The sequence below is a fragment of the Trichosurus vulpecula genome, chromosome 1 (genome assembly GCF_011100635.1).
Source record: "Trichosurus vulpecula isolate mTriVul1 chromosome 1, mTriVul1.pri, whole genome shotgun sequence".
Classification (NCBI taxonomy): domain Eukaryota; kingdom Metazoa; phylum Chordata; class Mammalia; order Diprotodontia; family Phalangeridae; genus Trichosurus; species Trichosurus vulpecula.
The window spans coordinates 523,540,922-523,566,283 of record NC_050573.1 but is presented as its reverse complement, the minus strand read 5'-3'; the positions used below and the strand labels follow the sequence as shown (position 1 = coordinate 523,566,283).

Sequence of the window (25,362 nt, the reverse complement as noted above, 5' to 3'; positions counted from 1 at the left end):
TTTCCTTTTTTCTTCTCTCTCTCTCTCTCTCTCTCTCTCTCTCTCTCTCTCTCTCTCTCTCTCTCTCTGTCTGTCTCTCTCACTCTCTTTTTCTCTTCCTCTCCCCTCCCCCCACCTTAGACCTACTCTGGTCTATTCTGTGTGACAGTCAACCCGTACAGGTGGCTTCCCATTTACGGTGCCCGCGTAGCCAACATGTACAAGGGCAAGAAGCGTACAGAGATGCCCCCTCACCTCTTCTCCATCTCTGACAATGCCTACCACGACATGCTCATGGGTAAGTGTTTGCTAAGGAAGAGAATTTCTCATCTGGACCACTGGGAGCCTGAGAGATATTTCTTTACCATTAAGAACATGGAGTGAGAGACAGTGTGTCATAGTGGATTGAGGTCTGGCCTCAGAGTCGGAAACACCTGGGCCTAAGTCCCACCTCTAAGCATGACCATAACCTTGGCCAAGTCAAATGACTTTTTAGGGATTAAGGCAATTTTTTGGATGAATGCATAAATAAATGAATGTATAAATAAATAAATGAAGAGTATAAGTCAAGTTATCAACAAGCATTTATTAAGTGCTTACTATATGTCAGGCACAGAGCTAAACCCTGGGAATATGAATACAAGCAAAAAGACACTCACTGCCCTCAAGGAGCTTATATTCTAACACATAAAAGGAAGGAGGAGAGTGGAGGTGTGCGATTAAGGGGAGGTGGGGGAAAGGGCTTGTAGAGAAAATCTAGAATGCATGGGATTAGCTCCAGTTTGCCCTGTACATATCTTTTTCTTCCACTTGCTCCAATCTAATTTTTAAGGTGGTATTTTCTTCAGTGGTCTTTTGGACCTCCTTTTCCATTTGGCTAATTCTGCCTTTCAAGGCATTCTTCTCTTCATTGGGTTTTTGGAGCTTTTTTGCCATTTGAGTTAGTCTATTTTTTAAGGTGTTGTTTTCTTCAGTGTATTTTTCAGCATTTTTTTGGATCTCCTTTAGCAAGTCATTGACTTGTTTTTCATGATTTTCTTGCATCCTTCTCATTTCTCTTCCCAATTTTTCCTCTACTTCTCTAAGTTGCTTTTCCAAATCCTTTTAGAGCTCTTCCATGGCCTGAGACCAGTTCATGTTTTTCTTGGAGGCTTTTGTTGTAGGCTCTTTGACTTTGTTGACATATCTTTTTCATACATAGTTGTTTGCACATCATCTCCTCCCTTTAGAATGTGAGCTCCTTGAAGGCAGGAACTGTTTTTGTCTTTCGTTGAAGAGTATGCCCAATATGGCCAGTTCTTGACAAAGTGCCTGGCACAGTTATTCAGTCAACCAACAAGCATTTATGTATCAGGCACTCTGTTGAGTGCTAAAAATACAAATGTAAGCAAGGACGAGAGTCTCTGCTTTCAAGTTTACATTCTAATTCGAGAAGACAACCCATGAAAGAAAGCAGAAGGGGATGGGGGGGCAGAATGGGGGACTGTGGTTAACATAGAAAGGAGGAGGAATAAGATGTGCTTGGCCTGTGTGCTCTCCTTAAACGGAGATTCTAGGAGGTCTTATCTAAAGGGAGAGGCCTCAGTGGTGGAAGATGCTTCTAAGGCGGGATTCCAGGGCTGGAGCTAGCTTCAAGATGAAGAGCTGGGGCATGGTAGAGGAAGTCTAGAGTGTTGCCTGGAGAGAAATGATAATGTTGGAGAGGAAAGATGAGATGAAAAGGAGGTGTTGATCTCTCTTGATATAGGGAGTTTCTATACTGGAAATCCCTACACTGTAAAAGTCACCAATGGGGGGATGGGCAAGGAAAGCAAGGACATGGGTATATTAGGGTCATTTGATAAAATACTATAGGTCTGGCCTACACTCTACATTCCCGGTTGAGAATAGTAAAAACATTGCAGGTTGATTAGGTTTGGATAATTTGGATAATTAAATTTAAGATTTTTATAACATGCATCCAAACACAAAAACTCAATTTCACCCAACAGTCAAATGTCTCACTACTTCTAGGACTTAGTAGTTTCTTGTGAGTTGTGGTGGTCTAAAAGTGCCCAAGCTCAAGATGAATTACTCTGAATTTGGCCAGAGTCTGATCAAGTCAACAAGTATGTATTAAGCATTTACTATACGCTTTCTGATTAGTCAGTTTCTCTCAGAACTTCCATTTGAAGGATACAGCTGGGCCAGCCATATTCATTCCTTCATTCCTCTCCAGGCTCTGTTCCCGACTTTCTGAACTTCTTTCTCCATGCTGCCCCCTGTGCAGGTTACTTTCTATGTTAACCACAGCCCCCACTCACCCCCCACCCCCATCCCTTTCTGCTTCCTTTCATGGGTTGTCTTCTCCCATTAGAATGTAAACTCCTTGAAAGCAGGGACTCTCTTCCTTGCTTATATTTGTATTTTTAGCACTTAGCAGAGAGCCTGTTACATAAAAGCTTGTTGATTGAATGACTGTGCCAGGCACTTTGTTAAGATCTGGCCATGTTGGGCACACTCTTCAAAGAAAGGTGAAAATAGTTCCTGCCTTCAAGGAGTTCACATTCTAAAGGGAGGAGATGATGTGCAAACAACTATGTATGAAAAAGATATGTACAGGGCAAATTGGAGCTAATCCCATGCTCAAAGTCTTTCTAGCCTGGTAGGAGGTGCCAGAGCTTAGGCTCTGCTGGCAAAGCCTCCAAGAGCCCAGGGAAGCCTCTATGTCATCATGAAGCATCAGACTAGGCCTTTTAATTAATTAAAGGCTTATTACTCTTGACTTTATATCAATCATCAAGTCAAGAAACCAAATGTGCAAATACTAGATGGAAGGCAATGTGGTTTCACAGAGATTTCTGGGGATAAAAGAACTGGGGTTATTAATTGATTATAGGCTTAATATGAGATCACGGTGTTATATCAACATCCAAAAGGCTGATATAATCATGGGCTATACTGACAGAAATAAAGTATCTAGAAAACGAAAGTTCCTTAATTCCACTGTACTCAGAGCCAAATGGGTCACATATGAAGCACTGAATTAAGTACTGGGCACCACTTTTTTTTAGAATAAACATTTATCGATATCTTTTATTTGAATATCACCTGTACTTCCCGATGTTTTCCTCTCTACTCCAGCCATCCCTTTTGACAAAGAATAAAAAAGAAATTAAAAAAAGGCAATTTAGCAAAACTAAGCAAAACATTAAAAAAAAATCACGTTTTATGCAATCTTCCAAAAGCATAGGCCTCCACCTTTGCAACAGGTTGGTGGAATGAGTATCACTTTAGGAGGGACATTAACTGACATCGAAAGGTTGGTGACTAAGATAGTGGGCCTACTTGAAACAGTGTTGGTCCATAGAACCATAGGTTTGGACCAGAAGGAAACTTAGAAGCCATCCAATCCAATCCCTTCATCATATGATGAGTAGTTAAACAAACTGTTTAGCTTGGAGAGAAGATGTAGGAGGCACTTGATAATTGTTTTCTAGGATTTGAAGCATTACCCTGTGAGGGGAAAATTACATCTATTTTTTGTGCTCCAGAGGACAGAAAAAGAACAAAAGATAAAATTATAGGGAGGCAGATTTCAGCTTCGTAGAAGGAAGAAAACAAACATTTATTAAACACCTACTCTGTGCCAGGTACTATGCTAAGTGCTTTACAAATGTTATCTCACTTTATCCTCACAACAAATCTAAGAGGTTGGTGTTACTATCCCCAATTTGCAGTTGTGGAAACTGAGGCAGACAGAGGTTAAGGTCATACAACTCAGAAAGTACCTGAGGCTGGATTTGATCTCAGGTCTTCCTGAGTCTGGGCCTGGCGCTCTATTCATTGACCTACCTTGTTTCCTAATGGTTAAAAATGATCTGAAAATGGGATGCCTGCGTGGTGGCTCACAAGTTCCCCAATAATTGGAAATCTTCAAACAAAGGCTGAAGGGCCATTTAAAGGGCGATTAGACCAGACAGCCTCCAAGATCTCAGAATTCCCAGCTCTGAGATCCCCTGAATCTCAGTCTCATGGACAAATTCTATTCTGTGCCTGAGGCCTCTAGAGAGGGTAAGAATGGTGACTCAGATGGATAATTGTTTGGGTTTGGTTGTCGTCAAAGCCTAAATAGCTAAACTGGGAAAGTAAAAATGTTTGCTAATTGCATCTTGGTATCATTTCTCCCCCTTCCTACAGATCGAGAAAATCAGTCTATGCTAATCACGTAAGTACTCCTTCTGTCTTTTGGTCTATACACATAATTATGTTGGTCTCTTGTACACATAATTAGACATTCACATAATTATAATTAATTGCCTGTGCTTTGTAAGTAACTTTGCAGGCTACAAATAGGTTTAACTGTAGCAAATACCTCAAGTTACTGTCTCTTTAATGGATGGGGGTGTAGTGAATGATTCTTCCTGAGTCTCCTAGCCTGTCCCTGTAGTCAGAGGGCTGACAATATCTCTGGATAGAAGGATCCAATCTAATTCAACCTGAAAAACATTAAGTGCCTGTTATGTGTATGACATAGTAGATAGAAGGCTGACCCTGGAGCCTGAAAGATCTGGGTTCAGGTCTTGCCTCTGAAACATACAGGCTTACATGACCACGGGCAGATAAATTATTCTCTCTACGTTTCTGTGCAGTTCTCCCAGACTGCAAAGTTACAGAATGATTATCGAAATGTGTCAGTGGAGGGATTTGCTTCACTCTGATGAAATTGCAGGTCTAGACCAACATATGCAAGGTACCATGCTTGACGTGGGTATACCCAGGTGTTTAATGGATATGCAATCTCACCGGGGCAAGAGGTCCTTTCTACGATCCAAAATTACTCAAGACACGCTTTTAAGTTTAATCTGGATTATCAATGTTTTTCTCATCCTTTAATTAAATCTAGAGAATCAACAAAACAATAAATCAAGCCTTAATTTGTAGTGTTTACTGATTTTTAAGATGTAAACGCTCACAATAAAAATTTATGTTGAGTTCTTCACAGCACTGCCCACACCTGTGATAGAGGCCTTCCGCTTTCGCCTGACTTCACAAGGTCATTAGTGGAGCACTCTAGTCATCCTCCTATCTGTCCTTACTTTCACTAGGGGGGGTGCTGGGAATACAAGGAATAATTAAAAACAAACAAACAGTTCCTTGCCCTCATGGAGCTTGTACTCTACTAAGGAGACACTGCTAAGGATGGCCATCTTGGCATGAATCCTGGTTGCTGTTGTTACTAAGCATGCTGTTTTCTGCCTCTTGGTTCTTCACGAGCCTTTTTTCCTTTTTCAATCTCTAGTGGAGAATCCGGTGCTGGCAAGACTGAAAATACCAAGAAGGTCATTCAGTACTTTGCCAACATCGGAGGCACTGGCAAACAGTCTTCAGATGGCAAGGTATGACTTTCCAAATAGGTGGAAGGAAGAAGGAAGCCCATCAGTCTCAAGAGGGATTTAGTTGCCCTGGAAGGACAGTCTTTAACCTGCCCTGGCCTGGGATTTGACATCCAGAAACCAGTCGAACTTTGGGGAAGGGAAATTGACTTGTTGAGATAGTTTAAAAAACAAACAGCCATAGAAAGCAGGCTCTCTCTGCTGCTGTAGGTAGGAGTTTCCCCCAAATGAGGCCTACTTCTTTCTCTAGCTAATGGGAGCCAAGAATGCAAAGAAATCTATTGGAGCGTGGAGGTACCTGTGATTGTTATGGAAACACAGCCAAAAGCAGGGGAAAGTTTGTTTAGCTAGAATGAAAGGGACAAAAAGAAATAATTTTCAATCCCTTTAGAGTGTGCTTTGATCAATAGGAAATATTGAAGATAGCTATTAAAGACGAAGGCGTGTTTACGGAGATAGTAAGCGGGGCTTGGTGTGGCTGATGGGCTCGCTGCCTGGTTAAGTCAGTGTGGTCAGAATCATAGTTTCTGACTCCTCGAATGGCAGACAGCTGATGGTTCTGTCTTCTGTTTCTCCTGGGGTAGGGATCCCTGGAGGATCAAATTATCCAGGCTAACCCTGTGCTGGAGGCCTTTGGTAATGCCAAGACCACCAGGAACAACAATTCCTCTCGATTTGTAAGTACCTTGTGACATCATCCCTTTAGGTCAATGTTTGCCTTCGCCAATCCCACTGGCTGACTTCAAATCAACTTCAAACCAATGATAATAATAGCTAGCATTTACATAGCATTTTTAAGATTTACAAAGACATACATATAATATATATATATACATATATATATATATATGAAATTTCATTTAATCCTTACAATAATCCTGTGAAGCAGGGGCTATTTTATATGAAACCGAGGCTGAAATATTAAGTGACTTGCCCAGGGCCACACAGCTAGTAAGTGTCTGAGGCTGGATTTGAACTCAGGTCTTCCTGATTCCAGGTCCAGTGCTCTAGTCACTGTGGGCGGGTGGGGCAGGGCGCTAGCCTTGGAGTCAAATAGACATGGGACCAAGTCTTGCCTCTGAAACATACTTGGTGTGTGATCATGGTCAAAACATATAACCTCTCCATGCCTCAGGCAATTCAGACTGAGATTCAGATGAGTTGCTATGAGTTTTGGTGGAGGGAAATTGTACACCCGGAGGTCCTTAAACCAATAAAGGTGCAGACCCAGAACAGACTAATATATAAATGACCAAGGAAAATTGTGAAATGTACTTTTTTAGAGATTTTTAAAGGAAATGAAATATCCGCCTTTTAAGTTCAACTAGATATAATTTTGCCTAAAGGCAGGAGGATAGACTGTGTGATCTCTCAAAGTCCCAGTGACTCTATGACATGTAGACAAGGCTGGATGACCTATATAGAGGAGGCTGACCAAAGTCCTAACTAAGCAGGGCAAGCCATTTTTGTGTCCTTGAGTTGCAACTGGCATGGCAGCAGAAGTCTTTGTCTCAGAGTCCAAGGACTCCAAATTACTTCAGCTTCTGACTCAGCCACTTACTTCCAGCTGTTTAACCTTCATCATTTTACTTAACTCTTCTAGCCTCAGTTTCCTTGTCCATAAAACGGGCATGATAATACTCGTACTACCTTTCTTAGCAGGAAAGTTCTATCTAAATAAATGGACTCTTGTCCACTCCCTCTCCCTCATCCCTGAAATGGCCAAAAAAAAAAAAGTGAAGGTTATGCTAATTGCCCTCTGGAGTAGTTCAGAGGGCAGTTGGGTATGGACTTCATCCTGGAAACTTGTCCTTTTCCCACCAATTTGCATGAAAAACCTGCAGTTCAACATTCCAGTTCAACTGAGAGCCTGATCTGGCCTGAAGGTACCCGTGGAATTCATATGGAATTTCAGGAGGAGTAGCTAGTCTGCATACGAGGCCAAACTTGATCCACTGTTTCTATGACAACCTGAGTGTGCCCTTCCTTCCCTCACGGGCCCTTCCACTACCACCACCACCACCACCACCAGTACCACCACCACCACCACCAGTACCACCACCACCACCACCACCACCACCAGTACCACTACCACCACCACTACCACCAGTACCACCACCACCACCACCACCATCATCATCATCATCATCATCATCATCATCATCATCATCATCATTTTCTTCTTCTTCTTCTCCTCCTCCTCTTCCTCCTAATTCTTCTAATTCTTCTTCTTTTTGCTCAGGGCAAGTTTATCCGAATCCACTTTGGCACCACTGGCAAGCTGGCTGGAGCTGACATTGAGAGCTGTAAGTTTCTGCTAGCTTTCAGCACTTGGGAGGCTTTTTCTGGGATCCTGAGTCTGTTGAAATGGCCTTTTAGGAAGGACATGGTTGCATCCAGAGAAGGGTAACCAGAATGATCAAGGGCCTTAAGTCCATCAATCTATCAACCACCACCAAATGAAGCTTAGCTTAACAAGTCCAAGGTCTCCCAGTGCATCATTGGTCATCTCCAATCATCTGGACCTGTGTCTTGCCACTGGACTCTAATGATTTTGGAGGAGAGTGAGGCTGATGACTTTGCAAGGCCCTGCCTCACTTAAATCCAATTCACTTGCAAGTCAAGATATCACCTTCCTGATGTCATTGGTTCTCTTTGAGAACAAAAGACAAACAAGCTAAGTGCTAGGGATACAAAGAAGGACAAAAACAGTCCTTTCCCTCAAGGAGATTACATTCTAATCGGGAGACAACATTTAAATAACTGGGTCCGTACAAGCTGTATAAGAGTAGATGGAAGGGAATCCCAGAGGGTCTGCTGTTCTATAGTGAGGGCCCAGTTAAGATTGATAACATAATTTCTATCAACTCAACAAGTATTTACCATTGTGGCCTTATGATTTCCTCCATGTCCATTCAAGGATACATGAATAGAAGTGAAGGAACTGAATAATGAGAATAACCCAGGGTTTAGCAAGATGGAACAGGGAAGCAAGGTGTTTGAGAGTAGATCCTGTCGAATAGAATTAGTTAATCCTGGGGGTGGAGATAAGGGAGGGACAGGAGTGTGGCTAGTGTAGGGATCATGGTCTAGGGAAAGGCTGGGTGAAATAGAGATCATAGTGAGGATAAAGAACGGAGTTGAAGGTTATAAGACATAGGGAACATAGAATGATGAAAAATGTTGATCAGTTAAAGAAATGTTGGAGTTTATGAACATGGAAGTGAACACTTTTGAGTGATCAAGGCAGATCTAGAGAGGGACACTGGGGAGAAGAGAAAGGTAGGGTTGAGAAGGATAAAAGTTAGGGAACAGGCCAATGGGGATGAAGAAAGGTGTCTGTACATTGGAAACTGGGGCTCAGGATCACTGGAATAGAGAGGTTACAAGAGAGTGAGAATGTGCTATTAAGGAATGAGTCTAGGTATAGCACTAGTGGTTACGGAAGGTCCATTGGGAGAAGCACATGATCAGAATACACAGGGTCCTCCCTCCAGATCTGACTTTGTGGCTGGTGGTGATATCCTGTCCTGGAAGGCCCCAATGTCTGCTTCAGAACAGGCAGGCATGGGATGAGGCATGGAAGAGCAATCTATTGATGCCAGACCTGCGTTGTAGAAAGTCTTGTGGGAACCAGGGGTAGGTGTGGAGATGGAGTGGGGGAGGGTCTTGTCCCAGAGCAGTGGAGAAAGACCTGGGATGGGGCTGAGAAAGTAGGGAGGGGACATGCCGCAACTTCCAACTGTGTTATGCATGTATTGTTCCCTCAATGCTCTCTTTTTCTTTTTTTACAATTAATATAAATAAGAACAAATTGTGCATTGATTGGTATCTATACTTTTTCCCTCTTTTTAGATCTCTTAGAGAAATCTCGAGTCATTTCCCAGCAAGCCGCTGAGAGAAGCTACCATATTTTCTACCAGATCCTCTCTAACAAGAAGCCTGAACTTCTTGGTAAAGAATTGTCTCTATGTCCTCCTTTCTTCAGAAATGGAAATGCTCTGGTTTATCCATTGTTTTCAGTATGAAAGGACCCCCTACTCTGCCCTCACCAGGCTGTTAGCTGGTCTTGGTGATGCCTTCATAGTCTCTGATAATGCCTTTGAGCTTAGAATCATACCCTTGGAATAAGTCTATTCAAGCAGAAATAGTGGGCTTGGGATTTGAGGGAAAGGAATCCATGCAGGACAGTAGAAGGGATGAAATGGTGCTGTGGAAAGTGTCAAAGCTGGAGTAACAGGACATGATTTCAAATCCCAGCTCTATCATTTACTCCCTCATGTGACCTTACTCAGGTCACTTAACATTTATTGCCCTCAGTTTCTTCATCTGAAAAATCACAGGGCTGTACTAGACAATCTCGAAGGCTCTAGCACAATGAACACACTGTCTGGCTCACTCATATCATATCATTGGCCCCTTTGACCACCTGAGTTTGGGGGTTTCTTGGGGGTGGTTTAGAGAAGGAGAAAAGAATTAGAGGAGTAGAGAGACAGAGGAGAAGGGGGAGGTAGGGAAATAAGGGGAAGGGATGAGATGACCCCCAACCTTTGGAACTTTTTCCTCTGGCTCTTTGTGCTGTGTCAAGTCTTAATTGGGTGGTTGCATGTTTGTAGTATGGTCTTTTGTCAAGTGCCAGAGGAAATGTCTCCTGAAATTTCACAAAAGGTCCACGAAAAGTCTAATGGTAACCAGTACAATGAGGCACAGTGGTATTTGTCTTCTCACTCACAAGTCCATGCTTTTGCTTCCATTGGTACTGTCATCAGTCATCATGGAGTTCTCTTGCTTTCTCTTTCTGCAGAAAGTTTGCTCCTGGTGCCCAATCCCAAGCAATACCATTGGATAAGCCAGGGCGTCACTGTCGTCGATAACATGGATGACGGGGAAGAGTTACAGATCACAGATGTGAGTGTGAAAGGACAGCAGTTGGTACAAAGGTGGCTCAGTGGATAGAGCACCAAGCCTGGAGTCAGGAAGACTCATCTTCCTGAGTTCAAATCTGGCCTCAGACACTCACTAGCTGTGTGACCCTAGGCAAGTCACTTTACCCTGTTTGCCTCAGTTTCCCCATCTGTAAATGAGCTGGAGAAGGAAATGGCAAATGGGACAGGGTAATGATTTAGAGTCAAAGGCCTGGGAGTTCAAATCCTGGCTCTGCTATTTACTTCCTGTGTGGCCTTGGGAAAGCACTTTAGCCTCAGTTTCCTCGTTTGTAAAATAGAAAGAAGGAAAGAAAACAAGTGCTATTTGTCAGGCAGTTCACAAATATCATCTCATTGAATCTTCACAGCAACCCTGTTGAGGAAACTGAGGCAGACAGAGGTTGAGTGACTTTTCCAGCATCACATAGTAAACACCTGAGGGTGGATTTGGATACAGGTCTTCCTGACTCCAGGCTGAGTGTTCAGACAAACTGAGACTTGAGAAAGACCTTAGCTTAGAAAGGCCAAGGTCTCCCACTGCATCCAGGGTCATCTCCAGTCATTCTGAGGTATATCTGGTCCCTGGACCCAGATGGCTCTGGAGGAGAAAGTGAGACTGGTGACTTTTCACATCCCCGCCTCACTCAAATCCAATTCACTTGCAATTCATGGCATCACCTCCCTGATGTCACGGTCCTCTTCAAGAACTGAGGACAAACAGCAGAATCTAGCACCTAGCTGACTCTAATGTAGATAATAGCAGCACCTACCTCCCAGGGTTGTTTTGAGAATCAAATGACAAATGAACTAACACATGTATAGTGCTTTGTAGACATTAAAGCACCATATAAATGCCAGTTATTGCTACTAATAATAATATGTTAATTACGTATTAATTGAACAACTGGGAGCTGGGGGTGGTTAGCTTGGAAAAGAGAAACCCAAGGGATAACACGGTGGTCGCCTCGAGGGAAGAAGCCTGGCACAATATAAAGAGTGTGGGCTCTAGGCTCTGTCCCCTCATGGGCTGGGAAGGGATAGTTGCTGCTGGCTGGCCAGGGTGCTCTCCCCCAGGTCCAGGCCAGCTTCAAGGACCAGGCAAATAGCCAAATATCCTGGTGACAGCGAAACTGTGCTAGCGTAGGGAAAGTGCTTGTTACCCCAAAGCTTTAGACGGTCTAGTTCGGTCTATCTCGTACTGTAGAGTAAACGGAGTCTTAACGAACTGGTGAGTGGGGTGTTAACTTAGGGCACAGATTGTTCCCTCATAAGAAATTGATTTCCTCAGAAGATCTATCTATTTAAACAGACACCTGCTCAATAAACCTGAGACTTGGGAAAATATTGATTAGGATTTTTCCTCCCCAAAGTTTAAATTATAAAAGCCCCAGGGTATTCGGCAGTCAGGAAAATATAGATACTGTCATTTCACCAAGCTCAAAACTAGAAATAAATTCTGACCAACATGGTTTTGCTCAAGATATTTAAGGTATATCTAGACCATTATCTATAATGAGCTTGATATAGGGTCCTATCTTCTACTATAGTTAGTAATTTCAACTAGGAAATATTACCTTTCTTTTCAAAATTTAATTTTTTTGGATGTCTTTTGTTTTTCCCATCCCCGTCATCTCTAAATATCCTCTCCTCCCATCCCCCACAAAAGCCATGCCTTGTAACAAAAAATAAAAAAGGAAGAGGGAAAAAAATTAGGTCAGCAAAATAAAGCAACATATTGACAGAGTCTGACAGTCTATGCATTGGGAAACCTTACCTTTCAATGAATGTTGTGAAAGGGTCTGATTTGTGGGTCATCGATTGAAGATGACAGACATTTCCCTGTGAACATGCAAAAGGCACTGTTCTTGACTTTAGGAAATTGTTGACCTGCTGGGAGATATAGAGAGATAGATGTGTGTATGGTATATGTGCATGTGAATATACATACATATATATGTATATATATATGTGTGTGTATATATATACACACACACACACACACGTATACGTGCAAATATATGTATATGTAGGCAAATCCTCTCCTTTGGTGGTGTGAGATGAGGATCCAGTCTCTCATCAAGCCCTGTGTTGTGTGTCTCTTCCCTGCCAATTTCCAGGTTGCTTTTGACGTCCTGGGCTTCCTCGCAGAGGAGAAGATTGGGGTTTACAAACTTACCGGGGGCATCATGCATTTCGGGAACATGAAATTCAAGCAGAAACCAAGAGAGGAACAGGCAGAAGTGGACACCACCGAGGGTAGGTTGTTTGGCCAAGAATATGGGTCAGGACCAGCCAGAAGCAAATCGGTCAATGTGACGGTCAGCGGGGCCATGTTAATGTGATGACTGTTACCATGACTACCATTTACAAGATTCAATTAGTCTGTTGATGAGCATTTATTATTACTTGCTTACTAGGCACTGTGTTAAGTCTTGGGGGTACAAAGAAAAGACAAAAGCACATTCTCCTCTCTCAGGGAGCTCATATTCTCATTGAAGAGGTGATAAATAAAAAACTACCTTCATATAAGATATGTACAGTTTAAATGGAAGGTGGGGCGGCTGGGTGGTGCAGTGGTTAGAGTGCTGGGGCCTGGAGTCAGAAAGATTCAACTTTGTAAGTTTAAATCCAGCCTCAGACACTTACTAGCTGTGTGACCCTGTGTAAGTCACTTTACCTAGTTTGCCTCAGTTTCCTCACCTGTACAATGAGCTGGAGAAGAAAATGGCAAACCACTCTAATACCTTTGGTGAGAAAACCCCAAATGGGGACATGACTGAAATGATTATGAAAGGTGATCTCAGAGGGAAGGGACTAGCAGCTAGGAGGACTGGGGAGGGCCTCCTAGAGAAGGCAGGATTTGGGCTGAATCCTGAAGAAATCCCAAGAAGCCAGGAGGCAAAAGTGAGGAGGGGGAGCATTTCAGGCACCGGGCCACCCAGTGCAAATGGTACTGGGAGATGAGGAAGTTGTGGGGGTGCAGTGGAAAGACTTCCTGAACTAGGAAGGAGGCCAGAGACCTAGATTCAGGTCCTGCATCTATTTCTAGCTGGCTTTGTGGTCTTGGATATCTCACTTCCCCTCTGGCTCTCTGATTCCCTTTCTGAAAAAAGAAGGGCTTAGAGTAGAATGATCTCTGAGATTCCTTCACAAATATGATCTAATGTTCTCTTCACAACAACGCTGGGAGGCAGGTGCTATTATCAGCCCCAGTTTACAAATGAGGCTGGATTTGAACTCAGGACTGCCTAACTCCACCTTATCTACCGGTTCACATAGCTGCCTAGGATAATACCACCATAGTATGTTGTATGGCCTAGGTGACATGGAGGCACCGTGTGTAATCCCCCAGTGATCCTTTTCTTTATCACCTTCAACAGTGGCTGATAAAGTCGCCCACCTCATGGGTCTCAACTCTGGTGAGCTGCAGAAGGGCATCACCAGGCCTCGAGTCAAAGTGGGTAACGAGTTTGTACAGAAGGGTCAGAACATGGACCAGTGTAACAACTCCATCGGCGCCCTGGGCAAAGCCATCTATGACAAAATGTTCAAGTGGCTCGTGGCGAGGATCAACAAGACATTGGACACCAAGATGCAGAGGCAGTTCTTCATTGGGGTGCTGGACATCGCCGGCTTTGAGATCTTTGAGGTACTTTGACTTCCCGCCGGAGCAGGATCCTTTTTTCTCTGTCTCCTGTTTTTGGCCCTGGTGTTGATTTTGATCTTGGCCCGAGGCTCTCTCAGAACAAGGCCCTTTAGAGTGGCAGTCCAAGCTGGCCCGGGCCTCCCTCCTGCTCTGCAGAGGTAATGAATGGAACTGGGCAAAGAAGCAGACTTGTAGAGGCCCATCTCCTCTCATCATGACCCTGCTACTGTGGGCTCATAGCAACAATTGATAAAATAATCACTGGCATTTACATAATGCTTGCTATGTGCCAGGAACTTTGGTAAGTGTTTTCCAAATATTATCTCATTTGATCCTCACAACACTGAGAGGGAGGTGCGATGGTTACCCTGATTTTACAGTTGAGGAAACGGAGGCAAGCAGAGGTTAAGTAGTTAACCCAGAGTCATGCAGCTGGTAAGTGTCTGAGGCTGGATTTGAAATGAGGCCTTCATGACTCCAGGCCCAGCACTCCATCTGTTGGGCCATCTAAGTCTATCTTCTTTTCTGTTGTTGATTTTTTAAAAAATGTATTTAGTTTTGGGTTTTTTGGTTTTCCCCCCACTTTATTAATTTATTTATTTTCAGTTTTCAACATTCACTTCCTTGAGTTTTAAATTTTCTCTCTCTCCCTCCCTCTCCCTCCCCAAGACAGTGCACAATCCGATGTGGGCTGTATACATACATTCCTATTAAATACGTTTTCACATTAGTAATGTTGCACAGAAGAATTATAACAAATGGGAGAAATCATGGGAAAGAAAACAGAACAAATGAGAAAAGAGCCTGCTTCACTCTGCATTCCGACTCCATATTCTTTCTCTGGATATGGCTGGCATTTTCCATCCTGAGTCCTTTGGAAAAGCATCTAGCTCTATTTTCGTAGATCTATTTTCTCCTTTTAATTAGGATAACAGAAAGGCAGCGTGGCATGGTGGATAGAGAGAGATAGCTTTGGAGTCAGGAAGATCTTGGTTCAAATCCTGACTTTGACCCATATTAATGGTGTGACCACGGGCAAGTCACTTAACCCCAGACAGTTCTCTAAAACTAAGTTAGAAAGCAGTTTTTGATTGGCAGAAGGCACTTCCGTACTAGTTCTCTAAACGGGGCAGGAACCTTCCCCCCACCCAAAAAACTGAGAATGCATACCTGCCTTCTGCCTAATTTCTTAGGGGTAGCTGGTGGCAGAGCAGATAAAACCCTGGGCCTGGAGTCAGGAAGACCTGAGTTCAAATCTAGCCTCAGGCACTTACTTGCTGTGTGAACCTGGACAAGTCTTTTAACCACTGTCTGCCTCTGTTTCCCCAAGTGTAACATAATAATATCACTTCCCTTACAGAGTTGTTTTGAGGATTAAATGAGACAATATTGGTAAAGCGCTTAGCTCAGTGCCTGACATACAGTAGTCACTCAATAAATGCTAATTACTATCGTCATCGTCATTAGTAGTAGTAATTAATTTCTTTAGACTCCAGTCTGATTTCTTTTAGCCCTGAGAGATGATGCTAATTTGTATTTCTTTTTCTTTGGTGGAGGAGGATTGGATTGGAAGTGTTATTTCATTGGTATAGGGAAGTTCTAGTAAGGACATTCTCTCCACCAATGCAGATTGGCACCTCTTTGCTACAGAGGGTTGTCTAGGGGCAGCTAGGGGCTAAGATAGAGAGAGCTCAGGACTTGGAGCCAGGGAAATAAGAGTTAAAATATCGCCTCAGATACTTACTAGCTGTGCGACACTGGACAAGTCATTTAGCATCTGCCTCAATTTCTTCGTCTGTTAAGTGAGGATAATAATGATTGTTGTGAGGACAAATGAGATAATATTTGAATTGTAAAGTGCCGTATAAACACTGGCTATCATTGGTATTACAGAGAGGATAAGAGATTTGCCCAGGGCCCCCTAGTCTGTGTATGTTGGAAGTAGGACTTGCTGATATGGAAGCCACATCTCTATTGATACCTGCATGCTGGCTCTCCATGACTTTGATAATGCTTTTAAACAACTTCACCTCTCAGGCAGCATGGAAGCCGCTGTACGTGCCAGTGTGCCCCTGTTCTGCAGAAGAATCTCCTTTTCACTCTCTTCCTTCTTTCTATTCTCCCTTTGCAGTTTAACAGCTTTGAGCAGCTCTGCATCAACTTCACCAATGAGAAGCTTCAGCAGTTTTTCAACCACCACATGTTTGTGCTGGAGCAGGAGGAGTACAAGAGGGAGGGCATTGAATGGGTCTTCATTGACTTTGGTCTGGACCTACAGGCCTGCATCGACCTTCTAGAAAAGGTAACATTCCTTTCAAGAGAGGAGGTTAGAGAAAAGGGAGCTCATCGACGGGCATACATTTAAGAGAGTTAGAAGCCCAGGACCTCATCTCATCATCTCATTCTGGGGGGGAGGGGCAAGTCACTTATATACTCTGTCTCTCAGGTTTATCATCTGTAAAATGAAATACTGACTGAGGTGATCTCTAGGACCCCTTCCAGCTCCAATCTATTTATATTTTACATGTTATATGATATACCCAAGGCCACTTCACTAGCAAGTCAGACAATCATAGATCATCAGAGCTAGAAGGTCCTAAAAAACTATGTGTCACCAACACATAGCTCTAGAGCTAGAAGTGACAATAGAGATGATCTACTTCAACTCTCTCATTTTACAGGTGAGGAAACTGAGGCCTAGAGGGCTTGTGACTTACCCAAGGTCACCAAGGTAGTAAATCACATGTTCTCTAAGCCTCAGTCTCCTTATGTGTAAAATGAAGGGGCTGGACTTGAGACTATCTCTCTTTTCTCTTTCAACTGTAAATCTGTGTTCTTATGATGTGAGATCTCTCTAATCTAATACTGATCATCTGTGATTTTGTAACTTAACTAAGTGACCTGTTACTGTGATCCTGTGTGATGTCACTTGAGGAACACAAGGAAGATTCCCAACACCCTCCCCTCCAAAAGAAAAATCTCTGTCTGGAGCTATAAGAGCAAGAGAGTGATAGGGCCAGCTTTTGTAAAATCATTTTGGAATCTCTGTGAAAGATGGTGTGGAGAAGGGGGAAAGGCTGAAGGCAAGGAGACCAAGTAGGAGGCTATTATAATAGTCCAGGGAAGAGGTTTGAACCAGAGTGGCCGCCATGGGAATGGAAAGAAGGGGGTAGATAAGAGACATGTGGGTGAAGACTTGACAAGGCTAGAGATTGATTGGATGGAGATGAGTGACAGTGGAGAGTTGAGCTTCTGAGCTGCAAATCTGTGTCCCTGGAAAGATGGTGATTCCCTCTACAGGAACGGGGAAGTTAAGAGGCTGCATGGGTTTAGAAAAATACTTTCAGTCGTTAACTTCCTCAATACCTTGGCAAGAATGAGTTTATCACATGACTTTTTTTCTGTGATAAGAGGGCTCTAGGACTAAGTGGAAACACTGAGTGCCTGGGGATAGGAGTGGGGTTGGGAGAAGAATGGGGAAGGGTACAGGAAGGAGAAGCGGAGGTAATACAGACAAACTTCCTCTATTTCACAATTTCACTGAAAGCTGATCTTGTTCCAAGATCTATTCTGGATCCTGGATAAGAAGAGCCAAACCAGCTTCTAGGAGCTTGGGAAAGAACTGATCAGTTCCTTCAAGCAGTGATTCAAGGGTTTAGCATCATGTTGGGCAATGTTTGGACAAAGCTATGCACAGTCATACACTCACCCCCCCCCCCCCCCCACCAAAGGCACAGTGCTCCTTCTGAGTCTCTGAACCTACCTCTTTGGTTTTTAAATTTTTTCAGTTAATAAGCATTCATTGTCTCTCCTCCTCTTCCTTCCTCTCCCTCCCAAATACATAATACTTTTTAACAAATAAAAATAAAAACCAAAAAAAGTCAAGCAAAACCTATTTCTACATTGGCCATGTCCAAAAATGTACCTTGAATCCATCACCTCTGTCCTGAGGTATGTGTCATCATGGGTCCTCTGAAATCCTGGCTTCCTACTACATTAATGGGATTTTATTTGACTGACATCACTTATTTAATTTTGTTGTTTCCTTCTCTCCCCTTCACCTCCCCTAGCCCATGGGTATCTTCTCCATCTTGGAAGAGCAGTGTGTCTTCCCTAAAGCCACAGATGCCACTTTCAAGGCAGCTTTGTATGACAATCACTTGGGAAAATCCAATAACTTCCTCAAGCCAAAGGGAGGTAAAGGCAAAGGCCCCGAAGCCCACTTTGAGCTGGTCCATTACGCTGGCACGGTAAGTACTGGCACCAGCTGTCCATCGGCAGCCATCTGCTTTGTTGAGTTCCCGACCCAGAAACCGCTTCCAGATGAGTTATTCCAGACCCAACCAAACACCCCAGCATATTGCAGATTCACGCTGGAATGCACTTCCAAGTACTACACGCCACAGATAGAGGAGGTGGTGAGGAAGGGGTGAACACACCACTATGAGGCTTCTAGATTTAGTGGCAAAGCATACCAACACTTCAGAAAAGTGTGACCCGCCAAGCGAAGGGAGGCATACCTCCTGCTCACTCACCCTGCCCACTCCCTCCTTCTCCTGGAAAATTCCAAAGCATTGAAGCAAAGGACTAAATGTTTAAAAGCCATCTTTGGCCCTCCTGTTGAACCTGCCATTCTTTCCCTCCCTGGTTTATAGTCCTGTTAGCCTTCAGTTTGACATCTCAGACTCGGAGAGTGGGCCAGAAATGAATACATTGGCAAAGAAGTCATGAATCCATTAGTAATTCCCAAATTGGAAAGGGGGTGGGAGGTGCTCCAACAGATTGTGACCAGCAAATCAAGATGACTTATCTACATAACCAGGACAGCTCAGATAGAAAATGTAGTTGGGAGGCTGGAGAGGGGAAGAGAGACAAGAGTGGGGGCGGATCATTGCTGCCAGGATTCTGGCTCCCCATTCATTTCTGGCACACACAGTCTCCAAGTATAATTAACAGGGGAAGGGAGCCTTTGTTCAGCAAGCTTAAAGAAAAAAACACTCCCCCTCTCCCCCCGGGGTGACTTAAAGGTTGCTGTAAGAGCTAGCCACCCATTATTTGCCAAGTTCATGGAGACCTCTGGGAATGAAACAGCAGGGAAAGAGGAGCTTCTGAACAATGGTGTCAAGAGGCTGTACTTTAAGGCTGAGCAGCAAGCACAGGATTTTGATGATATTCTCAAGCTCAGCTCTGCCAATGAGTGGATTGCCCGGCTACCCTGAGCAAACAACAGGATGAGGACAGAAACTGCAGTGCTTCCCCTCTCCTGAAATTAAAATAGCGTTTTATTTATAGCTATTGAATACCCCAAACCTAAGGAGATCGACTACACTTCCGAGAGCTGAGCCCTAAAATTCAGGCACCGATGTAAGGAGGGAACCAGTTTTTTTTCCTTTGTTTTTCATTTTCCCCCAATATTGGAAATGAAAGAACAAAAAGTTTTTTTGGTTCCCTTTCTCTTTCCCCAGGCTGTGCTCAGGCTGAAGGACCCAGAGCATTTTCTTTCTCCTTGCTTCCTCCAGCTACATCTACACTGGTGAATTTAGTTAACTGGATCAATGTAGGCAGCCAATATGGGTGATTCAGCTTTCTCCCCACTTGACACCTTCCCTGCCCCCATCCCAACCTCTGTAATTGCACCTTGAGCTATCCCTGATAGCAGGGAAAGGAGAAAGTTGACACTGCTATATTTTGGTTCTTTCCAGGTGGGGTATAACATCACGGGCTGGCTGGAGAAGAACAAAGACCCCTTAAATGAAACTGTGGTGGGCTTGTTCCAGAAATCCAGCATGGTGCTGCTTAGTATGCTCTTTAAAGAAGAGGAAGCAGCAGGTATGACTGATAGCATCCATTTGCATTGTCTCTCCTGCTGGTAGGAGTTTGAGGGTGAAAATGAGTTTCCCTTCTCTTTACTAGTCAGTCAACAAGCATTTCTTACTAGGTGTCAGACACTGTGCTAAGTGCGGAGGACAGAAAGGAAGGAAATAATATAATCCTTGCCCTTAACAAATTCACATTCTGATGGGAGAAACAACATGCAAACAGATGTACATGCAAGATCTCAATCTCTCTCTATATATATATCTCTCTCTCTCTCTCTCTCTCTCTCTCTGTATCTCTCTCTCTCTCTCTGTATCTCTCTCTCTCTCTCTCTCTCTCTGTATCTCTGTATCTCTCTCTCTCTCTCCCCCTCCCTCTCTCTCCCCATCTCTCTCTCGGTCTCTGTCTCTTTCTCTCTCTCTCTGTTTCTCTCTCTGTGTGTCTCTCTTTCTCTTTCCCTCCCTCTCTCTCCCCCTCTCTCTCTGTCTCTCTCTTTACCTCTCTCCCTCTTTCTGTTTCTCTCTCTGTGTATATCTCTCTCTTTCTCTCTCTCTGTCTCTTTCACTCTCTCTCTCTGTCTCTCCATCTGTCTGTCTCTCTCTCTGTGTCTCCCTCTGAATCTGCCTTTCTCTGTCTCTTCAGTAAAAAGGTAGTCTGAGAGGGAAGACACTAGCCACTGGGGGAACGTATTTCACCTTTTCCCCAGTTTAAAATCTTCAGAGATTCAACTTAATTTACCAAATCTCTCTCCAGTGCTAATAATAATAATAGTTAACATTTGCAAAATGCCTTAGATGTGGTATCTCAGTTAATCCTCACAACAACCCTGCCTAGCAGGTGCCATTATCCCCATTTTACAGACGAGAAAACTGGCTGAGAGAGGCTGAGAGACCTGCCCAGGGTTACATAGCTAATAATTATCTAAGGTAGAATTTGAATTCAGATCTTCTTTAATCTAAGTCTAGTACTCTGCCCACTACATCTGCTAGTTGTTTTAGTGCCATGACACAAAGAAAAGAAGAAATGCAATACAATTTCTTGCCTTAACACACTTTTGGTTAGTTGAAAAGAGAGACTACATATGAAACATGGAATAGGACATGGATATTTGATACGACAGTAAAATGGGCTGCCTCATGAGGAGGGAGGGAGTTCCCCAACACCGGAAGTATTTGTGTAAAGGCTAGATAACCATTTTATTGGGGAGTAGAGGAGGTTCTTGTTTGGAGTAGAGGAGGTTCTTGTTTGGAGTAGAGGAGGTTCTTGTTTGGAGAAGAGGAGGTTCTTGTTTGGAGAAGAGAAGGTTCTTGTTTGGGTATAGGTTGGATCACATGACCTTTTGGGTTCCTTCCAGCCCAGAAATGAGAAGACTTTAAGTTCGACTCGTGTGGTACTAATCTAAAGTGTTCGAACAAGAGTTCAGAGGAGAGATGGCATCCCCAGGGACTCCATTTACAGATGAGGGAGGATCTGAGTGGGCTTTGAAGGGTGATCTCAGGATGGGGAGATCCAGCTGCCTCTACCATAGATGAGTTTAAGGGTCTAGGGTCCCTTCCTTTCCACCTTTACTTAGGGGTGAAACTGTATCAGAAAGGCAATGACTTTGTAGTATCCTTAACATTTTAACAAAATCCTGTATTACTTCTCTGGAAAATTTTCTCTTATTCAGGGATCACATTTCTATTGGGGATTATGGTGATGAGAAAACGTATGTACATTAGCTAATGTGATTCTGTCAGGAGCTGGTAGCACAAGTATTTATCATCCCTATTTCACAGATGAGGGAAGGAAGGTAGAGAGCTGAGCTTGCCCAAAGTCACACAGGGAGGAAGTGACTGAGCCAGGATTCAAATCCAGATCTAGTGTGCTTTTGCCACCACACCAGAGCTGCCTCTGGAATACAGGTCAAGAGACAGTCACCTTTCTCCTTTCAGATGCAACTAGTAAGCAGTTAGAGCCCAAGCATTCACTCTAGGGCTAGAAGGCCACTTAGCAAATGAGAAATTCATCAAGGACTAGGAAATGGAATCTCTTCCCGACGGAAGCAGGTAGCCTTAGCTTCTGAGTCTGAGACAGCTGTCAAGGTTTTGTCTCCTAAATGTATTGCTCAACAGATGGATTGTTGCCTTTACGATTGAGACTGCCAAAGCCAGGGGTGGGGAACCTGCAGCCTCAAGGCCACATGTGGCCTTCTAGGTCCTTGGGTGCGGCCTTTTGACTGAGTCCAACTTTTACAGAGCAAATCCTTTCATTAAGGGGATTTGTTCTGTGAAGTTTGGATTCAGTCAAAGGGCTGCACTTGAGGACCTAGAGGGCCTCGAGGCCACAGGTTCCCTTCCCCTGGCCTGAGTATTTCACAGCTGAATGGAACAGCTTGCCACTTAAAGGGAGAACTCCTAATTCACAAATCAGCTACACACATGGACTCGATATTACAAATGATCCCCTCTGGAAGTTCACTTGGGATATGACAACCCATTTCTCTTGCCTGCTTAGGGCCAAATGCCAGCATCATTTGCAGGTACCCTGTCTTGTCTGCTTTTGGGGAGGCCGGCATCGCCAGGGCCTGAGTGAAGGAGGGAGGTTTTTTAAAACCAGCACTATTTGCTCAGAACTCTCAACGCAGTTCCCTGGTGCTTCGTGCAAAGGATGCCAAGAAAGGCAAAAGCATGGCCTCTGCCCTTGAGGAACTCATGGTCTACTGTGGGAGAGAGAAAGTTTCCTAGAGAGAACAGGGGCTCTATGAGAAAATGGCAATGCTAGTGCATCATTTCCTTTCAAATAGGAAAGTGTGCATGTTTCAAAAAATACTTGGAAGCAGCTGGCCTCGGAATCAGGAAGAATTCAGTCCTACCTTGGATATATACTAGCTGTGTGACCAGGGGCAAGTCACTTAACCTCTCAACACCTTAGGCAACTCTAAGACTCAAAACTGCAGAGCAGTTGTTGATCTATATTGATGTCAGTCAACCAGTCCGTCTGTCAGCAAGCTTTGATTAACTTCTTACTACTTGCTAGACACTGTGTTAATTGCTGAGGATGCAAAAAAGGCTAAAACATAGTCTCTGCCCTCAAGAAATTTATATTCTAGGGGAGAGACAAAGCTTCAAGGGAAGTTCCCTCCACCAAACGAAATCACAGGTCTTGTTTTTTTAAAAAAATTATAAATATATATATATATATATATATATATATACACACACACACGTATACACACAATATTATATCAGCTTTTTTTGTGATGGCAAAGAATTGGAAATTGAGGGGATGCCCAACAATTGGGGCAAGGCTGAGCAAGTTATGGTTTGTGAATGTGACTGAATACTATTGTGCAGTAAGAAATGATGCAGGGGATTGTTTCAGAAAAACCTGGGAAAACTTATATGAACTGATGTAAAGTGAAGTGAGCAGAACCAGGAGAACATTATACATGGTGACAGCAATATCGTGACAATAATCAATTGTAAAAGACTTAGTAACTCTGACCAGCAAAAATATCTGTCTAAAGACTAAAAAACTAACGATGACAAATGCTATCCACTTCCAGATAGCGGGCTGATGGACTCAGAGTACCCATTGAAGCAGAATTTTATTCTCTTTCTTTCTTTCTTTCTTTTTCATGTTCCCTGCCCCTGCCGCCAGAAATTTATTTTGCATGACTTCATATTCGTAATGGGGTTTGCTATTTCTTGCTTTCTCAATGTGTGGTGGAGGGGGTAGGAAGAAGAAAGGAATATGTAACTAAAAATAAAATTGAATTAAATTTCAAAAATTTTAAAAAGGAAAAACCCAACTTATTTATAACAACCATTCAGTATGAAAATAGGCTCACTCTTCCTTATCTTCCTCCAAAATAATTCATCCCTTCCTTGATCCAGGAGGATTCCATACCTTCAGGCTTCCCTCTACCCAGTTCCTGACAGATGTTGATGGGTTTCATCAAGATTTTTCGAGCCCCAAAGTGATTTGTGACTAAATGTTGCTGTTGTATAGTCATTTTCAGTTGTGTCTGACTCTTTGTTACCCCTTTTGGGGTTTTCTTCACAAAGACAGTGGAGTGGTTTGCCATATCCTTTTGCGACTCATTTTACAGATGAGAAAACTGAGACAAACAGGGTTTAGGTGAGTTGGTCAGGATCACATAGCTAGTAAGTATCTGAGGTTAAATATGAGCTCAGGTCTTCCTTACTCTGGGCCTCAAACTCTATCCACTGCACCGCCTAGCTGTCTACTGTAGCCACATGTAGAATGACCAGATGTAGAAGTGGTTATATGCCTGTGCTGGGCATAGAGATTTATAGAATGTTAATTTCTCTTTTCAGCTGGAACTAAGAAGCAAAAAAGAGGCTCATCCTTCATGACTGTCTCCAACTTCTACAGGGTAAGACTCCCGAGCCCTCTGCCCCAACCCAATGCCTCTGAGTATCCCCAACCAGCTTCTCTTGTCTGAAGCGGCTGTTTTGGCCCACAGCAGATGTGCCAGCCAACTCTGAGGGATGAATTATTTCATTTGGTTAGTCAGTTATTCATCAGATCAGAGGAGGTGTGTTAAGTGGAATGAAGATTGAATTTAGAATCAGAGAACCTGGGTTCATACTGCCCTGGGCGAGAGACCTAACCTAACTGGGGCTAAGCCAAAAGGATGATCCCTAACATCAATCCAACTTTTTTTTTTGATTCAGACCTGTGATCCATTGGTATAGGGGAACTCCCAGTAAGGGAACTCCTTCTGCCAATGTAGATCAGCAACTGTTCCATGAGTTCTAATCTGAGAGTTGCCTGGGGGGGTACTGGAAAGGTAAATGACTGCTTTAAGGTCACACAGTCAGCATGTTTCAGAGGCATGACTCGGACCCAGGCTTTCCTGATTGTAAGGCTGTTTCTCTATACACTGTACCATACAGTCTCTCATTTTGGTTCTAAACTCTGTAATTCTATTTTTAAATATTAATTTTATTGGGCTTTGTTTTTACATCATGCTCACTTTGATATACATTCCTCCCTCCTTTCTCACCTTGAAAGCCATCCCCTGTAACATATAGTAACAAAGGAGAAGGAAAGCCATTCAGTTAAACCATCCAATGTATCATCCAAATCTGACAGTATCTGCAATATTCCACCCTGATAGTTCTCTCCTCATCCCTTACCTCCCTGCTGGTATACTGAAGGGAGGGAAGTGCATTTTCTCCTTTCTTTTCTGATGTCAAGCTCGGTCATTATAATCACGCAGGATTAGGTTCCATTTTACTGTTTGTTTCATTTATATTGTTGTAGTCCTCGTGTATAGGCAACCAGGTGGTAAAGTGGGTAAAGTGCTGGGCCTGGAGTCAGGAAGAGTCATATTTGTGAGTTCAAATCTGGGCTCAGACACTTACTAGCTGTGTGACCTTGGGCAAGTCACTTAACCTTGTTTGCCTCAGTTTTCTCTTCTATAAAATGATCTAGAGAAGAAAATGACAAACCACTCCAGTATCTTTACCAAGAAAACCCCAATGGGGGTCACAAAGAGTCAGACAAGACTGAACAACAACAAAAGTCCTTGAGTGTATATTGTTTTCTGGTTCTTCTTACCTTATTCTGCATCAATTCATATAAGTCTTCTTATATTTCTGTTTCAAAA

General features: G+C 43.3%; 1 protein-coding gene across 1 annotated transcript in view; it reads left to right on the top strand.

Moving 5' to 3' along the window:
- The window catches only part of LOC118850137 (myosin-16), a 79,500-nt gene that overhangs the window by 7,212 nt on the left and 46,926 nt on the right, over nt 1–25,362 (top strand). Inside the window, exons 3-15 of the mRNA XM_036759345.1 lie at nt 121–277; nt 4,159–4,186; nt 5,261–5,357; nt 5,939–6,031; nt 7,597–7,660; nt 9,210–9,308; nt 10,159–10,262; nt 12,397–12,535; nt 13,660–13,928; nt 16,057–16,227; nt 17,996–18,175; nt 19,628–19,754; nt 24,065–24,123. Coding sequence (XP_036615240.1) covers nt 121–277; nt 4,159–4,186; nt 5,261–5,357; nt 5,939–6,031; nt 7,597–7,660; nt 9,210–9,308; nt 10,159–10,262; nt 12,397–12,535; nt 13,660–13,928; nt 16,057–16,227; nt 17,996–18,175; nt 19,628–19,754; nt 24,065–24,123 — 1,587 coding nt within the window. The remainder of the gene's footprint in view (nt 1–120; nt 278–4,158; nt 4,187–5,260; nt 5,358–5,938; nt 6,032–7,596; nt 7,661–9,209; nt 9,309–10,158; nt 10,263–12,396; nt 12,536–13,659; nt 13,929–16,056; nt 16,228–17,995; nt 18,176–19,627; nt 19,755–24,064; nt 24,124–25,362) is intronic.